The sequence below is a fragment of the Carettochelys insculpta genome, chromosome 7 (assembly GCF_033958435.1).
Source record: "Carettochelys insculpta isolate YL-2023 chromosome 7, ASM3395843v1, whole genome shotgun sequence".
In the NCBI taxonomy this organism is placed as follows: domain Eukaryota; kingdom Metazoa; phylum Chordata; order Testudines; family Carettochelyidae; genus Carettochelys; species Carettochelys insculpta.
Window position 1 is genome coordinate 70,534,657 of NC_134143.1, and position 17,944 is coordinate 70,552,600.

Consider the following 17,944-nt stretch of genomic DNA (forward strand, 5'->3'; position numbering starts at 1 on the left):
AAATGAACAAAAATATACAATGGAATCTCTATGAATAATAATTCTGTGCTCTAATGATAAGAATATAGTAGTAGAGATATATTGTCAACCACCTGACCAGAATAGTTATAGTGACTATGAAATGCTAAGGGAGATTAGAGGGGCTATCAAAATACAAAAAGAAAAATAATAATGGGGGATTTCAACTATCCCCATATTAACTGTGTACACATCACTTTGGGATGGGATGCAGAGATGAAATTTCTTGGTATCTTAAATGAATATTTTGTGGAGCAGCTGGTTCTGGGACCCACAAGGGGAGAGGCAATTCTTGATTTTGTCCTAAGTGGAGTGTAAGATCTGGTCCAAGAGGTAACTATAACTGGACCACTTGGAAATAATGACCATAATGTAATAAAATTTAATATCCCTGTGGTGGAGAAAATGGTCAGTCTGACTTCAGTACTGGGAAAACTGCTTGAAACTCTAGTAAAGAACAAAGTTATCAGACACATTGATGAACATAATTCGCTGGGGAAGAGTCAACACGGCCTTTGTAAAGGGAAGTTGTGCCTCACCAATCTTTTTTTTTGAAAGGGTCAACAAGCATGTGGATAAGGGGGATCCTGTAGATATGGTGTACTTAGATTTTCAGAAAGCCTTTGACAAGGTCCCTCACCAAAGGCTATTAAGCAAAGTTAACTGTCATGGGATAAGAGGGAAGGTCCTCTCTTGGATTGGTAACTGGTTTAAAAAAATCAGAAACAAAGGGTAGGAATAAGTGGTCAGTTTTCAGAATGGAGAGAGGTAAGTAGTGGTGTCCACCAGGGGTCTGTACTGGGACCAGTCCTATTCAACATATTTATAAATGATCTTCAAAAAGGGATAAACAGTGAGGTGGCAAAATTTGCAGATGTGACGCAAACTACTACAAATAGTTAAGTCCCAAGCAGACTGTGAAGAGCTACAAAAGGATCTTAGTAAATTGCGTGATTGGGCAACAAAATGGCAGATGAAACTCATTGTTGATAAATGCAAAGTAATGCACTTTGGAAAATATAATCCCAATTATACATATAAAATGATGGGGTCTGATTTAGCTGTTACCACTCAAGAAAGAGATCTTGGAGTCATTGTGGATAATTCTCTGAAGACGTCTACTCAGTGTGCAGCGGCAGTCAAAAAAGCCAACAAAATGTTGGGAATCATTAAGAAAGGAATAGATAAGAAGACACAGAAAATGTCATATTACCTTTATATAAATCCATGGTACGTCCACATCTGGAATACTGTGTACAGATGTGGTTGCCCCTTCGCAAAAAGGTATGTTGGAATTAGAAAAGGTTCAGAAAAAGGCAACAAAAATGATTGAGTATGGAACGTCTGCCATATGAGGAGAGATTAATAAGACTGGGACTTTTTAGCTTGGGAAAAAAGGTGATGGGGGTTATAATAGAGGTACATAAAATCATGACTGGAGTGGAGAAAATAAATAAGGAATTGTTGTTTAGTCCTTCTCACAACACAAGAACTAGAGGTCACCACATGAAGTTAATAGGCAGCAGATTTAAAACAAACAATAGGAAATATTTTTTCACATGACTCACTGATAACCTGTGGAACGCCTTGCCAGAGAATGTGGTGAAGACCAAGACTGTAGCAGAGTTTAAAAAAGAACTAGATAAATTCATTGGGGTTAGGTGTATCAACAGCTGTTAGCCAGGATGGGCATGAATGGTGTACCTAGCCTCTGTCTGCAAGAAGCTGGAAATGGGCTTCAGGGAATTTGATCACTTGATGATTACCTGTTCTATTCATTCCATCTGGGGCACCTTGCATTGGCCACTGTTGGAAGACAGGATACTGGGCTTGATGGTCCTATGGTCTGATCCAGTATGGTTGTTCTCATATCCAACTTAAAAGTATACCCCAAATTAAAAAACACAGTAAGAGTACCAAAGGAGTGCCACCATGATTTAGCAACCAGGTGAAAGAAACAATGAGAGATAAATGGGCATAATTTAAAAAGTGGAAGTTAAATTCCAGTGAGGAAAATAGAAAGGAGCATAAACTCTGTCAAGTTAAGCGTATAAACATAAGAAACCCCCAAAAATATGTGAAGAAAGCTAGACAAAAACTCAAAACGTAATAGGAAAATGTTTTTAAGTATATTAGAAACAGGAAGCCTACAAAACAACTGGAGGGACTACTGGACAGTCTAGATGTTAAGGAAGCACTCAAGGGTGATAAGACCGTTGCAGAGAAACTAAAATTAATTCCTTGCTTAGATCTTCACAGCTGAGGATGTTAGGGAAATTCCCTATCTGAGCCATTCTTTTTAGGTGACAGATCTGAAGAGTTGTCCTAGATTGTGGTGTTCTTAGAGGAGGTTTTGGAACAAATTGATAAGCTTAATAGTAACAAGTCATTGGGGCCAGATGGCATTATCCAAGAGTTGTGAATAATTCAAATGTGAAATTGCAGAACCATTAATTACAGTCTGTAACTTATCCTTTAAATCAGCTTCTGTACCCAATGACTGGAGGATAATTAATGTGACACCAACATTTAAAAAGGGCCCTAAAGTTGATCCTGGCAATTGCAGAATGGTAAGTCTAAAGTCAATACTGGGCAAATTAGTTGAAATTATAGTAAAGAATAAAATTGTCAAACACACAGGTGAACATTATTTTTTGGGAAATGCAATGTGGTTTCTGTAAAGAAAAATCATGCCTTACTAAGCTACTAGAGTTCTTTGATGGGGCTCAATAAGCATGTGGATAAGTGGGATCCTGTGGTGCTAGTGTGTATAGATTTCCAGAAAGCCATTGACAAGGTCTCTCACCAAAGGCTGTTAAGTAAAATAAGCTGTCATGGGAGAAAGGGAAGGTCCTTTCATAGACTGATAGATAAGTGGTTAAAAGACAAGAAGTAAAGGGTAGGAATAAATGGTAATTTTTTGGAATGGAGAGGTAACTAATGATGTCCCCCAAAAATCTGGTCTGGGACCAATCGTATTCAGCCTATTTATAAATGATGTGGAGAAGGGGGTAAACGTGGCAAAACTTGCTGATGATACTAAACGTCTCAAGATAGTTAAGAACAACAAAACTGGTGGAATATCCACACACAAAATGTGTTTTGACTAGGGTCACCACATTGCCCTATGGCAAATATGGCACATTGCCTTTGGGAATGGGGACGGGGCTGCTGTATCATGTCAGGGCTCCTTTGTGATAGGGGGCTGCTGCTCCAGGGTGAGGCACCAGGGATGGGGGTTCTGCAGCCTCCAATGGGAGGCACCAGGGATGAAGGGAAGTGGAGGATGGGAGCTCCAAAACCCCCTTGTGGTGGGTATGTTCCAAAGCCTCCTGACCGGTGTGGAGGGCAGGTAATGAAGCAGGAGATGCCTTTCTGAGGTGTGGGAGGCTGGGGAATGAGACAGCCAACCCATGGAGGGGCTCCCTGGCAGCAGGAGCTGCTTCTGCTTCCCCTAGACAGACAGGGCATCCAAAACAATGGGCAGCCCTGTCACCTGTGCTTCCAGGTGCCTGTTGTGTCGAGAGAGCGGCCGGGCAGTCTGGCCACTCTTCCGAGTGGCTTTTGTGTGTGGCCGCACTTTGTCAACAGAAGTTTTGTCAGAAAATCTCTTCCGACGGTGATTTCTTTCAACATATTGCTGTAGTGTAATGTAGCCCTAACCTTAATGAGTTGCAGCAGTCAAAAAAAAGCAAACAGAATGTTAGGAATTATTAAAAAAGGGATAGACCAAGGATATATTATTGCCTCTATATAAATTCATGGTATGGCCACGTCTTGAATATTGCATATAGATGTGGTTGCCTCATCTCAAAAAAAATATATTGGCATTAGAAAAGATTCAGAGAAGGGAAACAAAAATGATTAGGGGTTTGGAATGTGTGCCATATGAAGAGAGATTAAAAAGACTGGTACTTTTCATCTTAGAAAAGAAGAGGCTAAGGGAGTATGTGACTGAGGTGACTGATGTGGAAAAAGTGAATATGGATAGTTTATTTATTTGTTCCCATAACATAAGAACTAGTGGTCGCCAAATGAAATTAATGGGTAGCAGGTTTAAAAATAACAAAAACAAGTTTTTCTTCATGTAGCGCACAATAGGCCTCTGGCAAGAAGCTCCATAGGATGTTGTAAAGACCAGGACTTTAACAGGATTAAAAAAAGAACTAGATAAATTCATGGAGGCTAGATCCATTAATGGTTATTAGCTAAGATGGGTAGGAGTGGTGTTTCTAGCTTCTATTTGTCAGAGGCTGGAAATGGATGGCAGGAGGGGGATCACTTGGGCTACGTCTACACTAGCACACTATGTTGAAGTCACCTATTTCGAAATAAGGACATCGAAATAGGCTACTTCAATGCATATCGTCTACACGTCCTCCAGGGCTGGTGCCATCGATGTTCAACGTCTTGAAGTAGAGATGGAGAACATTGAAAGGATCCACCCTGGAAGGAAATGCGGAGTGTCCACCCACACAAGTGCTCCCTGTCGAAATAAGGGGCCAGCAAAGGCCCAAGCGGCTCCCTTAAAGGGCCCCTCCCAGACACACTGGGCCTGCACAGCATGAGATCCACAGAGCCGACAATCAGTTGCAGACCCTGTGCACGCAGCATGGACCCCCAGCTGCAGCAGCAGCAGCCAGAAGCCCTGGGCTAAGGGCTGCTGCACGCGGTGACCATAGAGTCCTGCAGAGGCTGGACAGAGTGTCTCTGAACCCCTCAGCTGATGGCCACCATGGAGGACCCCGCTATTTCGAAGTAGCGCGAAGCAGATCGTCTACACGTGCCCTACTTTGACGTTGAACGTGGAAGTAGGATGCTATTCCCATCTTTGGATGGGAATAGTGATTTCGACGTCTCGCCACCTAACGTCGATTTCAGTGTCGAAATAGCACACGGCGCGTGTAGATGCGACGCGTGCTATTTTGACGTTGTGCCGGCTACTTCGAAGTAGCCAGCTAGTGTAGACGCACCATTGATGATTACCTGTTCTGTTCACTCCCTCTGGGGCATCTACATTGGCCAGTGTTTGATTTGACCCGGTATGACCATGGTTATGTTCTCTGTATGTGTGGTGCTGGGATCTGATAAAGCTTAACTGCGAGAAGGGAAAAAAAAAAAAAAAAAAAAGCTTTGTTTTCTCCCATTCAAACCTTTTTTTTTTTTGGTTGGAAGATTTCCCGTCTTCAGATTGAAAAGTTGTTACTCTTATTATATTTAGATGTTTTTAAAGAGTGGTGCATTTTGTCTAGGCATGTTCTTGGGAAATGAGAAAGAGAAATGGGCTTTGCTTGTTTGGTTTCTAAGTATGAATGAAGGATACTTCATGTATTAGGAAAGTCTTACTGTTTATTCTCTTTTTTTGAACTGATTCTTATGCCATACCTTTTATTTCCTAACCATTGTTTGAAACTGTGTATTTTGCTGTCCATTTCCTGTTGAGCTCCTGTCAATATCCCCCACATAGAGGCATTTTTCTAATGCAGCATAGCGCTGACATTGGATTGCTGCTAGCCCTAAGAAAACCCAAATACATTGCTCTCTGTCCCATATGGTGGTATGGTATGTACCCCGAATTATGTGGGGCCAAAAAGGTTCTAGTTGGATGTGGGAGGAGGAACAAGAAAGGGGAAAAAACACTTAGGAAAACCTAGAGAGTTAATCTGGAAAACCAGCTAGTCAAGTAGGCTTATGTACAAGAAAGACTAGATGCAAACATTTATTCCTTGAATAAAATGAGATGGTCCTTGGCTTGCTTTACCCTTGAAGAATTGCTCTTGAATTTTATTACTATACTAACTTTTTCTAGAAAATTGGAAGGAGGCTGGTGTCCTTCTGGAAGCCAAGAACTGGCTTTGTTCATAGACTCATAGAATTCTAGGGCTGGAAGGGACCTCAGGAGGTCATCTAGTCCAGCCTCCTGCCTAAAGCAGGATCAACCTCAACTAAATCATCCTAGCCATGACTATGCCACGCTGAGACTTAAAAACCTCTAGGGATAGAGAGTTCACTACCTGTCTCGGTAACACATTCCAGTCCTTCACCATCCTCCTGGTGAAATAGTTTTTCCTAATATCCAACCTATACCTCTCCCTTTGTAACTTCAGACCATTGCTCCTTGTTCTGCCATCTGTCACTACTGAGAACAGTCTCTCTCCATCCTCTTAGAGCCCTCTTTTTCAGGAAGTTGAAGGCTGCTATCAAATCACCCTCCATCTTCTCTTCTACAAACTAAATAAACCCTGATCTCTCAGCCTCTCCTCGTAGGTCATGTGCTCTAGCCCCTTAATCATTTTTGTTGTCCTCTGCTGAACCAACTCCAATGTGTCCACATCCTTTCTATACTGGGGGGGCCCAGAACTGTACGCAGTACTGTAGATGTGGCCTCATGGGTGCTGAGTAGAGGGGAATAGTAACTTTATTAGATCTGCTCGAAATGCTTCTCCTAATGCACCCCAATATGCAGTTCACCTTCCTGGCTACAAGGGAACACTGTGGAGTCTCATCCAGCCTCTCGTCCACTGTAATCCTCAGGTCCTTTTCTGCTGCACTGCTACTTAGCAAGTCTACCCCCAGTCTGTAACATTGCTTGGGATTCTTCCATTGCAAGTGCAGGACTCTGCACTTCTCCTTGTTGAACCTCATCAAATTTCTTTTAGTCCCATTGTCCAATTTGTCTAGGTCATTCTGGACCCTATCCCTACCCTCCAATTTATCTACCTGATCCCCTTGTTTAGTGTCATCTGCAAATTTGATGAGGGTGCAATCCATCCCTTTATCCAGGTCATTAATAGAGATGTTGAACACTACTGGTCCTTGGAGCACTCCACTTGAAACCAACCAGACATTGAGCCATTGATCGCTACCCATTGGGCAAGTCCATCAAGCCAGTTTTCTATCCATCTTACAGTTCATGTATCCAATCCATACTTCCTTAATTTAGGGGCAAGAATGTTGTAGGAGAGTGTACCAAAACTGACTGTTGTACTGTCCTCAAATCTAGTGTTGTGTTCTTAGTGATGACATGGTATGTACAAGACTCAGTATATTTGCTTCTGTGGAAATCGATATGCTGGGTATTTTCAAAGAATCTATTGACCATATATAGAGATTATTAATCCTGTGTTTTAAGGTGGCCTGTTTGTATTATGGTAGCACCTATAGGCCTGAATCTGAGTTAATGGCCTCATTGTAATAGATAATCTGCACACATCAATTAAAAGAATTTCCTACCCTCCAAGGAGTTTACAGACTGTCATCTTTAATTACTTAATCTCTTCTTTATTTTAAAAAACAATAATACAGAATCTCTCTCTCTCATCTGTGTGTTGTACAACACCTAGCATACTGGGTTCTTCGCCCATGAATGGGGCTCCTAGGTGCTTCTGCCAAACAATTAATAACAGCATCTAGCAACAGAATAAAAACTTTACGAACATCAGCAAACATACTTCCCTGTTCTTATAAAGTCCTAGACAGCTACAGCACTTTTCCTGTCTCAGATATGCTCATATTTCTCATTTGCACCATGACGCTTTATCTGAGAGAGATTCCTCATCTGCCACAATTTTTGTCATTAATCTTCTTTGTAAGATGCTCATTAGGATGTATCCTCCATGTCAAGATACTGCCCTTTTAAAATTGGGGTTTGCATGTGATCCCCACTTCTTGAAGATTTTGTCTGTGCAACCAAATATTGCAGTTCTTTTGTGAATGAGTGTATATTAACAGACTTTGCAGTACCATATAAAGATGAAAAGCTGTGGAACAGATATAATGCTAACTCAGTTGTCTGTCTTTAAGGCGGGGGTGTACATGTGCAAACACTCTTGAATCAACTCAGGGGCCTTCCAGCATGCCTTTTTCATCCACATCAAATGCCATCAGAATAGAATCATATGCAAATAAGCGTTCAGAGCAAGGTTGGGGGCGAACAGGGTAGGCAACATATAAATAACCTGTCCTAATTCATCTCTATTAATGGGTTTGTTAAAAACTAGACACTATTAAGTTTATAATTGGTGATAAACTAATCATTTAATGGTAAGCAGGAATGACTTAAGTTGTGACAAAGAGCAATTGGAGGAAATTAACAAGAAAATGTAGGCTGAATTTAACAGAAAACATCATTGCAGTCAGATCTGTTTGATTGTGGAACAGACTCCCTCGGAAAGGGCTAGATGTCCTATCACTCAAATTTATTTATGTCAGAATTGTCCTGATCACTAAAGAATATACTGCATGAAATAATCCTGCACTGGTCACTGAGAATATAAACTAAATGATCTAATAGGTCTGTTTCCAGGTCTGACTGCTAGGATTATGTACAACAATGGCTAATCCTTTAGAACAACGCCATGAAAAACCCATAAAACCAGACAGCTTCTCTTCTGCTGTATATGGTGATGTGAGGTTGAAAGCCACCCAGATAAAAGCAGCAGTTGTGATGCCCCAGAGGCCTTGAAATGAGAGGGGGTGTCAAGTACAACAACACAGTGTAATTACAGCATGGAAATGAGCATCTTTTTCAGTGTTAAAGTGGAGCTAGCCAGATTACTTACTCTGCAATTTGACAACACCCTATCAACTAGAAAGGGGAGCTATAAATAGAGTACAAGCGTCACTAACAGCAGTTATTAAAGATTCTGTGCTGCTATGATTTTGTATGGCTCAGTTAAAAATACAAGGCTCCAATATTAACAAACTTTTAAAATCCCTGAGCCTAAAGAGATAAGAAGGCAGTTCCACATATATGTTCTATCCATTAAACCTTTGTCCAGACAGCCTTTGTAATTGGGATAGGGTGATAGCCAGTCTAATATTCTGTACCTCTTTCCCTTCTTCCTATACCTCATCAACTCTTTCTAGGAGCACAGGTCAAAGTTCTCTCTCTTCAGGGCATCTCAGAAAGCATTATACAGAGTTAAACCTTAAAGTTATCTATTTAGATATAGTTATAGATATATACAGGGCTTTTTTTTTCTGGTGGATTGGCCATTAAACCAATCAAGTTGTCCTCCCTGCGTCAGGATGCCACGGTGCTGTAAGGAGTCCCTACCATGTTGCGTGGGTGAGCCACTGCAACCACTGTAAAAATCAGGTGGCTGGTGAAGAACCAAGTGGAGCTCCTTCCTGTAAAGGTGAATCAGTGTTGCGGGAGGGTGGGTTGGGGTCGGTGGGGAGGAGGATGGGGTTAGAGGGTGTGGTAGCGGTGATGCCTGCCTTGAGGGAAGGGAGGGGATGCGTTAGAGCCATGGTGTCCAATAACTGGACAACGCAGTGTGGCAAAGCAACTCGGAGCTTGGGCAGCTGGTGCAAAGCTCAGGGCAGCTTGGCTCTGTTGAGACAGGAGCAGTTTGCAGTGGGATGGGAGGTAGGGTGCCTGGCTGCAGGGGGTGGTGCTTTGCTGTGGGTGGGGTATGAGGTGTTCCATGCAAGTGCATTTGGACACCGCTGGGTGAGCGGGTGGGCTGGGGATGCCTGGTTCTAGGGGAGGGGCGGGGGGATGGGTAACAGTGGGCGACCTGGCAGTGTCAGGCTGGGGGAGGAGAAGGGGAGGCATCTGGGGTTAGAGCCAGGGGCCTGGGGGCTGGGGTAGAGTGGGGGATCTGGGAGTGCTTGGTTCTGGGGGAATGAAGGGAGGAGTAAGAGTGGTGGTTCTGGGGGAGGGCATTGATTTTGAGCTGGGAGGGGGCTGGCAGTGCCTGGATCTGCAGGAAGGAGAAGGCATTCATTTAGAGGATGGAGGGGAGCCTGGCGCTGCAGGGATGTTGACGAAGCCCTGGGGGTGATTTGGGGCTGTGGGAAGGCGGGGGACTAAGCCTGGTGTCATGGGGAGTTTAGGGCTTGAGTTCTGGTGTGGCGGGGGGAGGTGGGGCTTGAGATCCACCACCTTTTTTGAGAAAATAAGCACTGGATATATATTAGAGCGTGTCTGTCGGTTGCTACATTTGTTCAACCCTCTTCTTAAACCATAAGAGCTAGGACCACAAAATTTAGTATGTAGCTTCCTCTTACCCTAACTTAAATTGAGGTCAGGGTTTGGTTGTACTTGGAAAGTGGGAAGTGCCTGAAATCCCAGGACTTCCCAGAGCAGGGAAAAGGAGGGGGCAGAGGGAGGTGAAAGGGAGAGGCACAGATAGGAGGAACATGGTACTGAGAGAAGTCACTGGAGGCAGCTGCAACACCAAGAGGCCAGTGTGCCTGGGGCTCAACCATTTTGCCTGCCACAAAGACCAGTTAAGTACTCCCCTGTCCACAACCCAGTGCCTCACCTCCCCTACCACTGGTAGAGAGCCTACAAGCTGCAGAGGGAGCTGCTGGAGGGGGAGGGCAGGCCCCAGACAGGCCACGGGGGGCAGCTGGAGAGGAGCAGCCCCTGGAGTCTGGCCCGGCCCCAGACAGCACGCAGGCTGCAGAAGGGCTGCCCTTGGAGCTTGTTTCCCATACAGAGCACTTGCAGGCCACAGGAGGGCAGATGGACGGACACAGCTCCCTGGAGCTTGGCTCCCATGGACAGGCTGCAGGGAAGGGTGAACCAGCTGTGGGTTACCCTCAGAGTCCCCCCACCCCCCTGTCCAGCCTACAGGCTGAATGGGAGCCAATAGAGACTGAGGGCAGCTCCCAGAGCCTCACGCCCACTTTAGCAGCCTGCAAGAAGGAAGGGCAGCCCCCAGAGCTTGGCCAGCCCCGGAGCACCCCACCAATCAGGCTGCTGGATGGAGGGAGCTGCTGGTGGCTGGGGTAGCCCCCAAAGTGCAGTGGGGGCAGGCAGCTGAAGGCCAGGAGCAGCCAGCAAAGGGCTGCCCTGCCCCCAGTAGGCTAGAGCATGGAGTATCCACTAACTCAAGCAAAGACCCCTGGAGAGGCTGCAGGCCTGAGGAGCAGCAGCAGGCTGGGGCCTGCCCCCAAAGTGCTGGTCCCCTCCAGACAGGGTGCTTGCCACAGGGGCAGCTGGAGGCTGGGGCTAGCCCAGAGATCCCCAGCCCCCACTCGACAAACACACAGCTCTGGATTTCTCCCAGGAGGAGTCACTTGCTAGAGAGCACGGCCCTGGCCCCCTCAGGAGGAGCCACTGGCTGGGGAGCGCTGCCCTGGCACTCTGGAAGGAGCTGCTGCTGGAGCAGTGCCACCCTCACTGCCACAGGTGGCTACAATAACCTGCTGCCTCCCCTCTCAACCCTCTGTCCTGAGATCCCTGCTCTAACTTCCACACCTCCCACCTGCCTTGACTTCTGCACCCTCTGCCTTAAGCCCCTACTGACCCTCTGCCCGAAGGAATTTATGTCACATGGACTTTTCAGCACTTGAGATGTGGTAGCAGCTCAGTCCTTTCAAATACTTCAGAATCCTGTCAGCGGACCTCCAGAGCTAACACCGTTCCAGCCTCTGGCTCACTGGTTCTTTCAGTAGGTGGTATTACAGATGGAAGTAGCCTGACCTCCTGACTGTTCATGTTTGTATTACAATATCTGTCTTCTTTCATAAGGTTAAGGATCTGCCCTGGTGTTTTTCGCCAAAAAATTTCCTCTCTGATCCCCAGTTTTATTCAGTGTGTTGTATGCTAGTTGCCAGCTGTCCTCGTCATACAGGTCTGCATATGATGAGGCTGAAATCGTTGGAAATTGAAGAAAATAATTAGCAGTCAAGTAGTTTAAATCTCTTAAATTATTCTCTCTTCCTTCTACATAGTGCAGTGTTTCCCAATTTTATTTGCCCAAAGAATTTTGCAGAATCCCTAACAACAATCTTATATATGGCTTAACCCCTGTCAGCCCCAAACCCACCCATCCCTATCCCCAGGATTAACCCGCCTCTGCCCCAAATTGTCCCCCAGGACTAACCCATCCACCCAAAGAGGCCCCCAGGCTAACCCCTACTGAACAAACTCCACCGGAGTTAGCTCCTCGTGTTATCTCACCCAACATGGCGGATGAACCTACCTTAGCCACCTCTGCTCCTCCAACTCTAGTCCTGAGGGCCCAATTTCATTGGCCACCCTATGACAATATGAGAAGCCAGCCTCAGCCAATGAAAGGCAAGGATGACACAGGAACTGCAGGACCTGTCTGGCTCCCCTTCCAGATAGACATTGGCTCCCCTTGCTCCACCCCTATTGCATGTGCACCAGCTACTTTGCAAGTGAGGGATTCTCTGTGCTTCCCTACCCTGCGGCCGCTGAAATAATGGAAATAAATTCAGTTGATTTAACGGCTGGATCCCTCCTGCAGCCCTCCTGGCCATTAAATTTAGTTCTCCTCAACTGTCTGATCCCCAGCATCTCAGAGGAGAACCTACCAGAGTCACAGTGTGGTTTTTGCCCAGGCTGCAGCACCATTGACATGATCTTTGCTGTTCATCAGGTCCAGGAAAAGTGCATAGAGCAGAAGTTGGATCTGTACACTGTCTTTATAGACCTGACCAAGGCATTTGACACCGTCAACAAAGAAGTCCTGTGGATTATCCTGTCAAAACTTGGCTGCCTGAGAAGATTCAGTAACCTCATATGCCTGTTCCATGATGACATGACTGGCTTTGTTTTTTCAAATGGCGAGTCTTCAGATCCATTTGAGATACCCAATGGTGTGAAGCAGGGGTGCGTATTGGCCCAATGTTATTCAACCTCTTTTTCACCTGCGTCCTCAGCCACGCAGTTAGGGACCTGGACTATGGAGTCTACATAAAATACAGACTTGATGGGTCACTTTTTGACCTTCGTCATCTGAATGCTAAAACTTGAGAGGCTCATCTGTGAAGCCCTTTTTCTGATGACTGTGAACTTATGGCACACAAGGAATCTGATCTCCAGCTCATCGTCACCAAGTTTTCTGATGCTACTCGCCTCTTTGGTTTGACCATCAGCCTAGGAAAGACCAAGGTACTGTTTCAACCTGCTCCAGGATGTGCTGCTCTCCCCGCTTCAATCTTTATTGAAGGAACAGAGTTAAAAACAGTAGAGGAGTTCAAGTACCTTGGCAGTGTGAGAGCCAATGATGGCTCCCTGACAAAGAAATCAATGCCAGAATCTGCCAGGCCAGCCGGGCACTAGGACTTCTGAGAGAGCGAGTGTTGAATCAGCACAATATCTGACAGTCCACTAAACTGAAAGTGTATAAGGCTGTAGTCCTGACCAGTCTCCTGTGCGACTGTGAAACCTGGACCTTGTACAGAAAACATAAAAATCTGCTGGAGATCTTCCACACATGCAGCCTTAGGTCAATACTGCACATTCGATGGGAGGACACAGTTACAAACCTGGAAGTCCTGCACAGAGCCATGAGCATCGAAGCCATGATTCTGAAAGTCCAGCTTCGCTGCACAGGGCACATCATACAAATGGAGGAGTCAAGAATCCCTAAGCAACTACTCTATGGTGAACTCTCCCAGGGCAAAAGGAATCAAGGTAGGCCTCACAAGAGGTATAAAGACTGTGTGAAGGCCAACATTACTCATGCTGGTTTAAAACCAGATCAGCTAGAGCAGCATGCAAAAGACCAAACAGGCTGGCGTGCTCTCGTATGACATGCGTATGACAACTTTGAAGAGCAGTGATGCGTATGCCCCATTGATGCCCATTGGAGAAAGAAAGCAACAGCAGCAGCTGCACTAACAGAGCCAGGACAATTCCCTTGCTCCCACTGTGAACGCCCATGCCGTTCAAAGCTTGGACTCCTCAGGCACGTGCGAGTCCACAACCGATGCGCCTGTGTAAGCTCAAGACATCATCGTTGGACACAATGGACTATCTATTACTGTTTCAGTGGCAGCAGGGCAGGGATCCGCAAAGTAGTCAGCGGCAGATGTATCTGGAGCTGCAAATGACTCCTTAGAACCTCAGGTTTCCAAACCCCAATAATGATTTTCACTTCCATTTGGGAAACACTGACATAATGTGTTGCTCTGATAGTATGAGCATTAATGCATCCCTTGGCTGTGTATATGGTACAAGTTGAAGCTTGCGTCTAGCAACATCCATAATCTGGCATCATTTTAGTTAGCCTGATGACCATTTGACATGGGCGTGGCAAAGTTTCCTATGGTCCCATAAAGTCTGTTAACAGCCACCAATCCTGGCTCTCAGTATTCTATGCTGTAATTTAGCTGTAATTTACCCCTAAATGTCTTCTAAGAACCCAGTAAGAAGTGGAAGTTTGGTAATTCTGCTAGTCAATATTGACTTCCCATGGTCTAGCAAAATCTTTCGTTTGGCACCAGTTAGGTCCAGAGGCTGCTGGAATAGAGAGATTCAATCTGTATCTCACATCAGTCTTTACTTACTATTTTTAATTTTCTCTTTAATAATGTACATAGCAAATCAACATAGAAGTCCTGCAGGTCACACTTATCAAAAATATTCTGTCTTTCTGCACAGGTATATTCTTTTATAATGGGCATCCAGTAAGACAGGTGGATATCATTGGGACAGTGGTTCTAACAAAAGAACGAGATGCTTACTATAGCTATGGAGGTAAGAGAAGTTTTGTTTCTTTGCATATCCTGGACTCTAGCCTTTGTAACCATTAGCATCTGGAAGCTGTCTTACTAGATTGGACCATTTTCAGTTCCTGGAAAGATACTTTATTGATTATACTTTTCACTCTTTTGCAACAAACTTCAGATGAAGATTTCAAAGAACTTTTAAAAAGACAGGAAACTATATCCCCCTTTTATGGGTGGGGAAGCTGAGGAGGCATGTTTAAGTACCAGTGATTTGTTGTGTGGCTTTGGGTGAGTCAGAATAGGGACGAGAATCCAGAAATACAAACTCTTGGTCCTCACTTATAGGTAGACCCCATATGGATACAAAATTTGTATTTGCATCCACACATATTCACAATGACCCAGAGATATCTGCAAATTTGCAGGGCTCTGCTTATACGCAAGACTCTTGCGAAATGTAAATAAATCTGATTGTTTCTGCGAAGGAGAGGACACTTCCTTTTTCTTGTTACTAATATGGAAGCATTCTAGTTGTTGCTGTTGTTGCCCATTTGGCCCTGTGTTTTAGGGTCAAAAATTTAAAGATATTTAGGTGTGCAAAAAATGCAGATAGATGGCTACTGATATTTGAGTAGGTGGCTAGGTGCATTTGAAAATCCTACTGAGTGCCTATGAGTATGTTTAGATGCCAAAAAGCTTTTAAAATCTGGGCCTTACCATCATACTGTTTTGCAAGGCACGCTAATTAGGATTCTGAATCCAACCATGCAGTTTAACTGGCCTAAATGGCTGCTTTGCAATGAGATGAGTCACTGCCCCACTAGTAATAATATGTTTATGCTTCCACAGCACACAAGTTCCTGCATTCCTCCATAAGCAGCCGCTCCCACATCCCAGCTTCTCCCAAACGTCAGACATTTTCACTAATTCACTTTTTTTTAACTCCTCTGCCAAACTTATATGTCAAATTGGAATTTCTGTTGTAAAGAAGGGCACACTTGATTGGCTGTGGTAACTGGAGAGAAGAAAGATGGGATGGGACAGTGATTATGGCATAAGCCTGAGACTGAAGAGCTACAGATCCAGTTCCTTGTTCTGTTAGTTTTCATTTGATTTTGGGTGAGCATCTCTTGTGTGTCTGTTCCACATCTATAAACTGGGTGTTATAACACTTTCTGCCTTCTATGGGTGTTGTGAGGTGAGTTTAAAGATTGTGAAGTGCTTGGATGGTATGGTGGCCTTATAAATACCTAAGGTAAGAGGTGGACGGATAATCTGTATTGAAAGAGAAGTCAGAAAACTAATGAGATTTGGTATTGCACATAGGGTGACCACATCTCCCTGTCCCAAATATGGGACAGGGTGATACGCATTTGGGGAGGGATCCTCCTGCCTCCACCAAGCCCTGGGAAGTCGGAAAGGAGGTAGCAGCTGCTGGCCTTCTCCTGGAGCCTGAGGAAGTGGCAGCCCCCAGCACTCCCTGGGAGCCCCAGGGATGCAGCAGCCACCAGCTGTTTCCCGGAGCCCAGGGAAGCAGTGGTCCCCAGCACTCCCCGGGGGAGCAGCATGGACACAGCAGCCGCCCATGCTCCTCCTGCTTCCCTGAGGCTAGAGAATTGACCTGCGTGCTCTCTGGCCAGCATCTGTTAAAAATAAGTGAGGGTGCATTTTTGATATCCCAAATCTAAGACCGTCCCACCATATACAGGATGGATGATCACCTTAATTGCACATCAACTTAAATACTAAAGTGTCTCCTGTGTTTAGATTGTTTTCTCTGGTTTTTTGGAAAGCAGTTGTCATATCTGGATTTTGCTGCAGTATAATAATAAAAAGATCTGAGTTTCCATGTGTTGGTCTAAGATATTTTTAACATGTTGCCTAACTCAGGACATCTGATCAGTACAGGACATGGAGAAATAAAAACAAAAGAACCTAGGAGGATGTGTGGACTTGAGGTTTTGAATGCTAGATCAACAGGGTTGAATAGAGTTTTCATCTAGCAAGCTCTCCTCCTCTCCTTTTGTGGCCAGCTCAGCTCTCCTTTGTTCAACAGTTCTTTGTTTAGCTTTCAGTATACCTGACAGGCTGTCCCTTCCTGTCCTGTTCTCAGCCTCAGTTAGGCTGATTCTAACTGTGTAAATTGTAACTTGTTAGTTTCCTGCTCATAATTTTTATATCTCTGAGCCAAACAGTCTCTGATTGGTGAGGCAGGGAGCAAGTGTTGCATCAGCTGAAATGCTTCATATCATTCAGCAATCACCCTTCTCCCATCTGTTTTTAAAGATGACCCGGGAAGGGTAAATAGTCTTGTATTTTTGCCTTTATAATGCATAAAGGCGACCTAAAAGATATTTTTTCCCATTCTTTTCCCTTGAGCTCACAAGCCTATTTCTGTTTGGATTTTTTATTGATTTATTTTTATTTTATATTTTCATTAAAATCTATGTCTTTTCTAGCTTGGAAGACTATAGTGACTGAAGAATTAGTCGTGAAATGAGAAAAGGAATGGAGTCTGGTCAACTGAGGGAAATTCAATGTAATGAACATTATAGGAGAAAGGCCTTCTATGATAAAGCTTAGAACCTCCTGCCTCTTCCTTTAAAATGAGAACTTTCTATATGCATCTCTGAGGTCTCCAAGAAATCTTCTACTAAAAGCAAGCTTGACTAGACTTCTTGATATTTTTAGGTGTGAAGGAAAAAAGCAGAAAAAAATACTTGAGACAACACAAAGCCCTCTTTTGATGTTTTGGCTTGACCCTCTGCAGAGGTCACCAATTTCATTTTGGGCATCAGGTTCACGACTGAGATTTAAATCAGGACCTTGACAGAGGCAAGGAGAGCTAAAGGGATCCCAGACTCCAGAGGCTAGGAATTTAGACCTGCTTACGGCCTCTGCCAAGGGATAGCAATATTTCAGGTAAGATAGACATGTATAGACGTTGAGGTGTTTTTTAAAATCCTGTAGCTCATTAACTGTAGAAACAAAGCATAATGGTACAATATTTCTGTCTTTGGGTTATTGTAATCCTCTGCTTCTGAAGGGAAGTACTGCATGTACCCATCTGGGCTCAGCATTCAGAGTCATTCTGCAGGGTCTTGTAGCTTAGGACCTCGTCCAGAAGTGGGAATGTCATGGGCTTTCTCCCTTAATGTGTCTACATTTCAGCTGAGAGGCATGATTCCTATCTTGTGCAGACATACTACCTTCCCTAACTCTGCTTGAGCTAGCATATTAAAAATTGTGGTGTTGTTGGGATAGCATAAGTGGCAGCTTAGGCTCACTGCTCAAATATATATGCAAGGATCCCAAATGAGTATGTACTTGGACAGAGAAACCTGTCTCACTGTCCATGCTAGTGTAGCTTCACTGCTAATTTTAGCATGCTGTCTCAAGCAGAGCTAGCACATGTATGTTTATGCATACTGGGAATGACAGTTCTGAGCTCAAATGTACAAGTATCCTCTGAGAGGTGAAAGCATGA

General features: G+C 44.4%; 1 protein-coding gene across 5 annotated transcripts in view; it reads left to right on the forward strand.

The window, feature by feature from the left end:
- The window catches only part of STN1 (STN1 subunit of CST complex), a 68,446-nt gene that overhangs the window by 13,207 nt on the left and 37,295 nt on the right, over positions 1 to 17,944 (forward strand). For all 5 annotated transcript variants that reach the window (XR_012646197.1, XM_074999220.1, XM_074999219.1 and 2 more), the window contains exon 4: positions 14,390 to 14,485. Coding sequence is in view for 4 of the 5 variants with exons in the window: in XM_074999220.1 (XP_074855321.1) it covers positions 14,390 to 14,485 (96 nt within the window). In the remaining variant the exon portion in view is untranslated. The remainder of the gene's footprint in view (positions 1 to 14,389; positions 14,486 to 17,944) is intronic.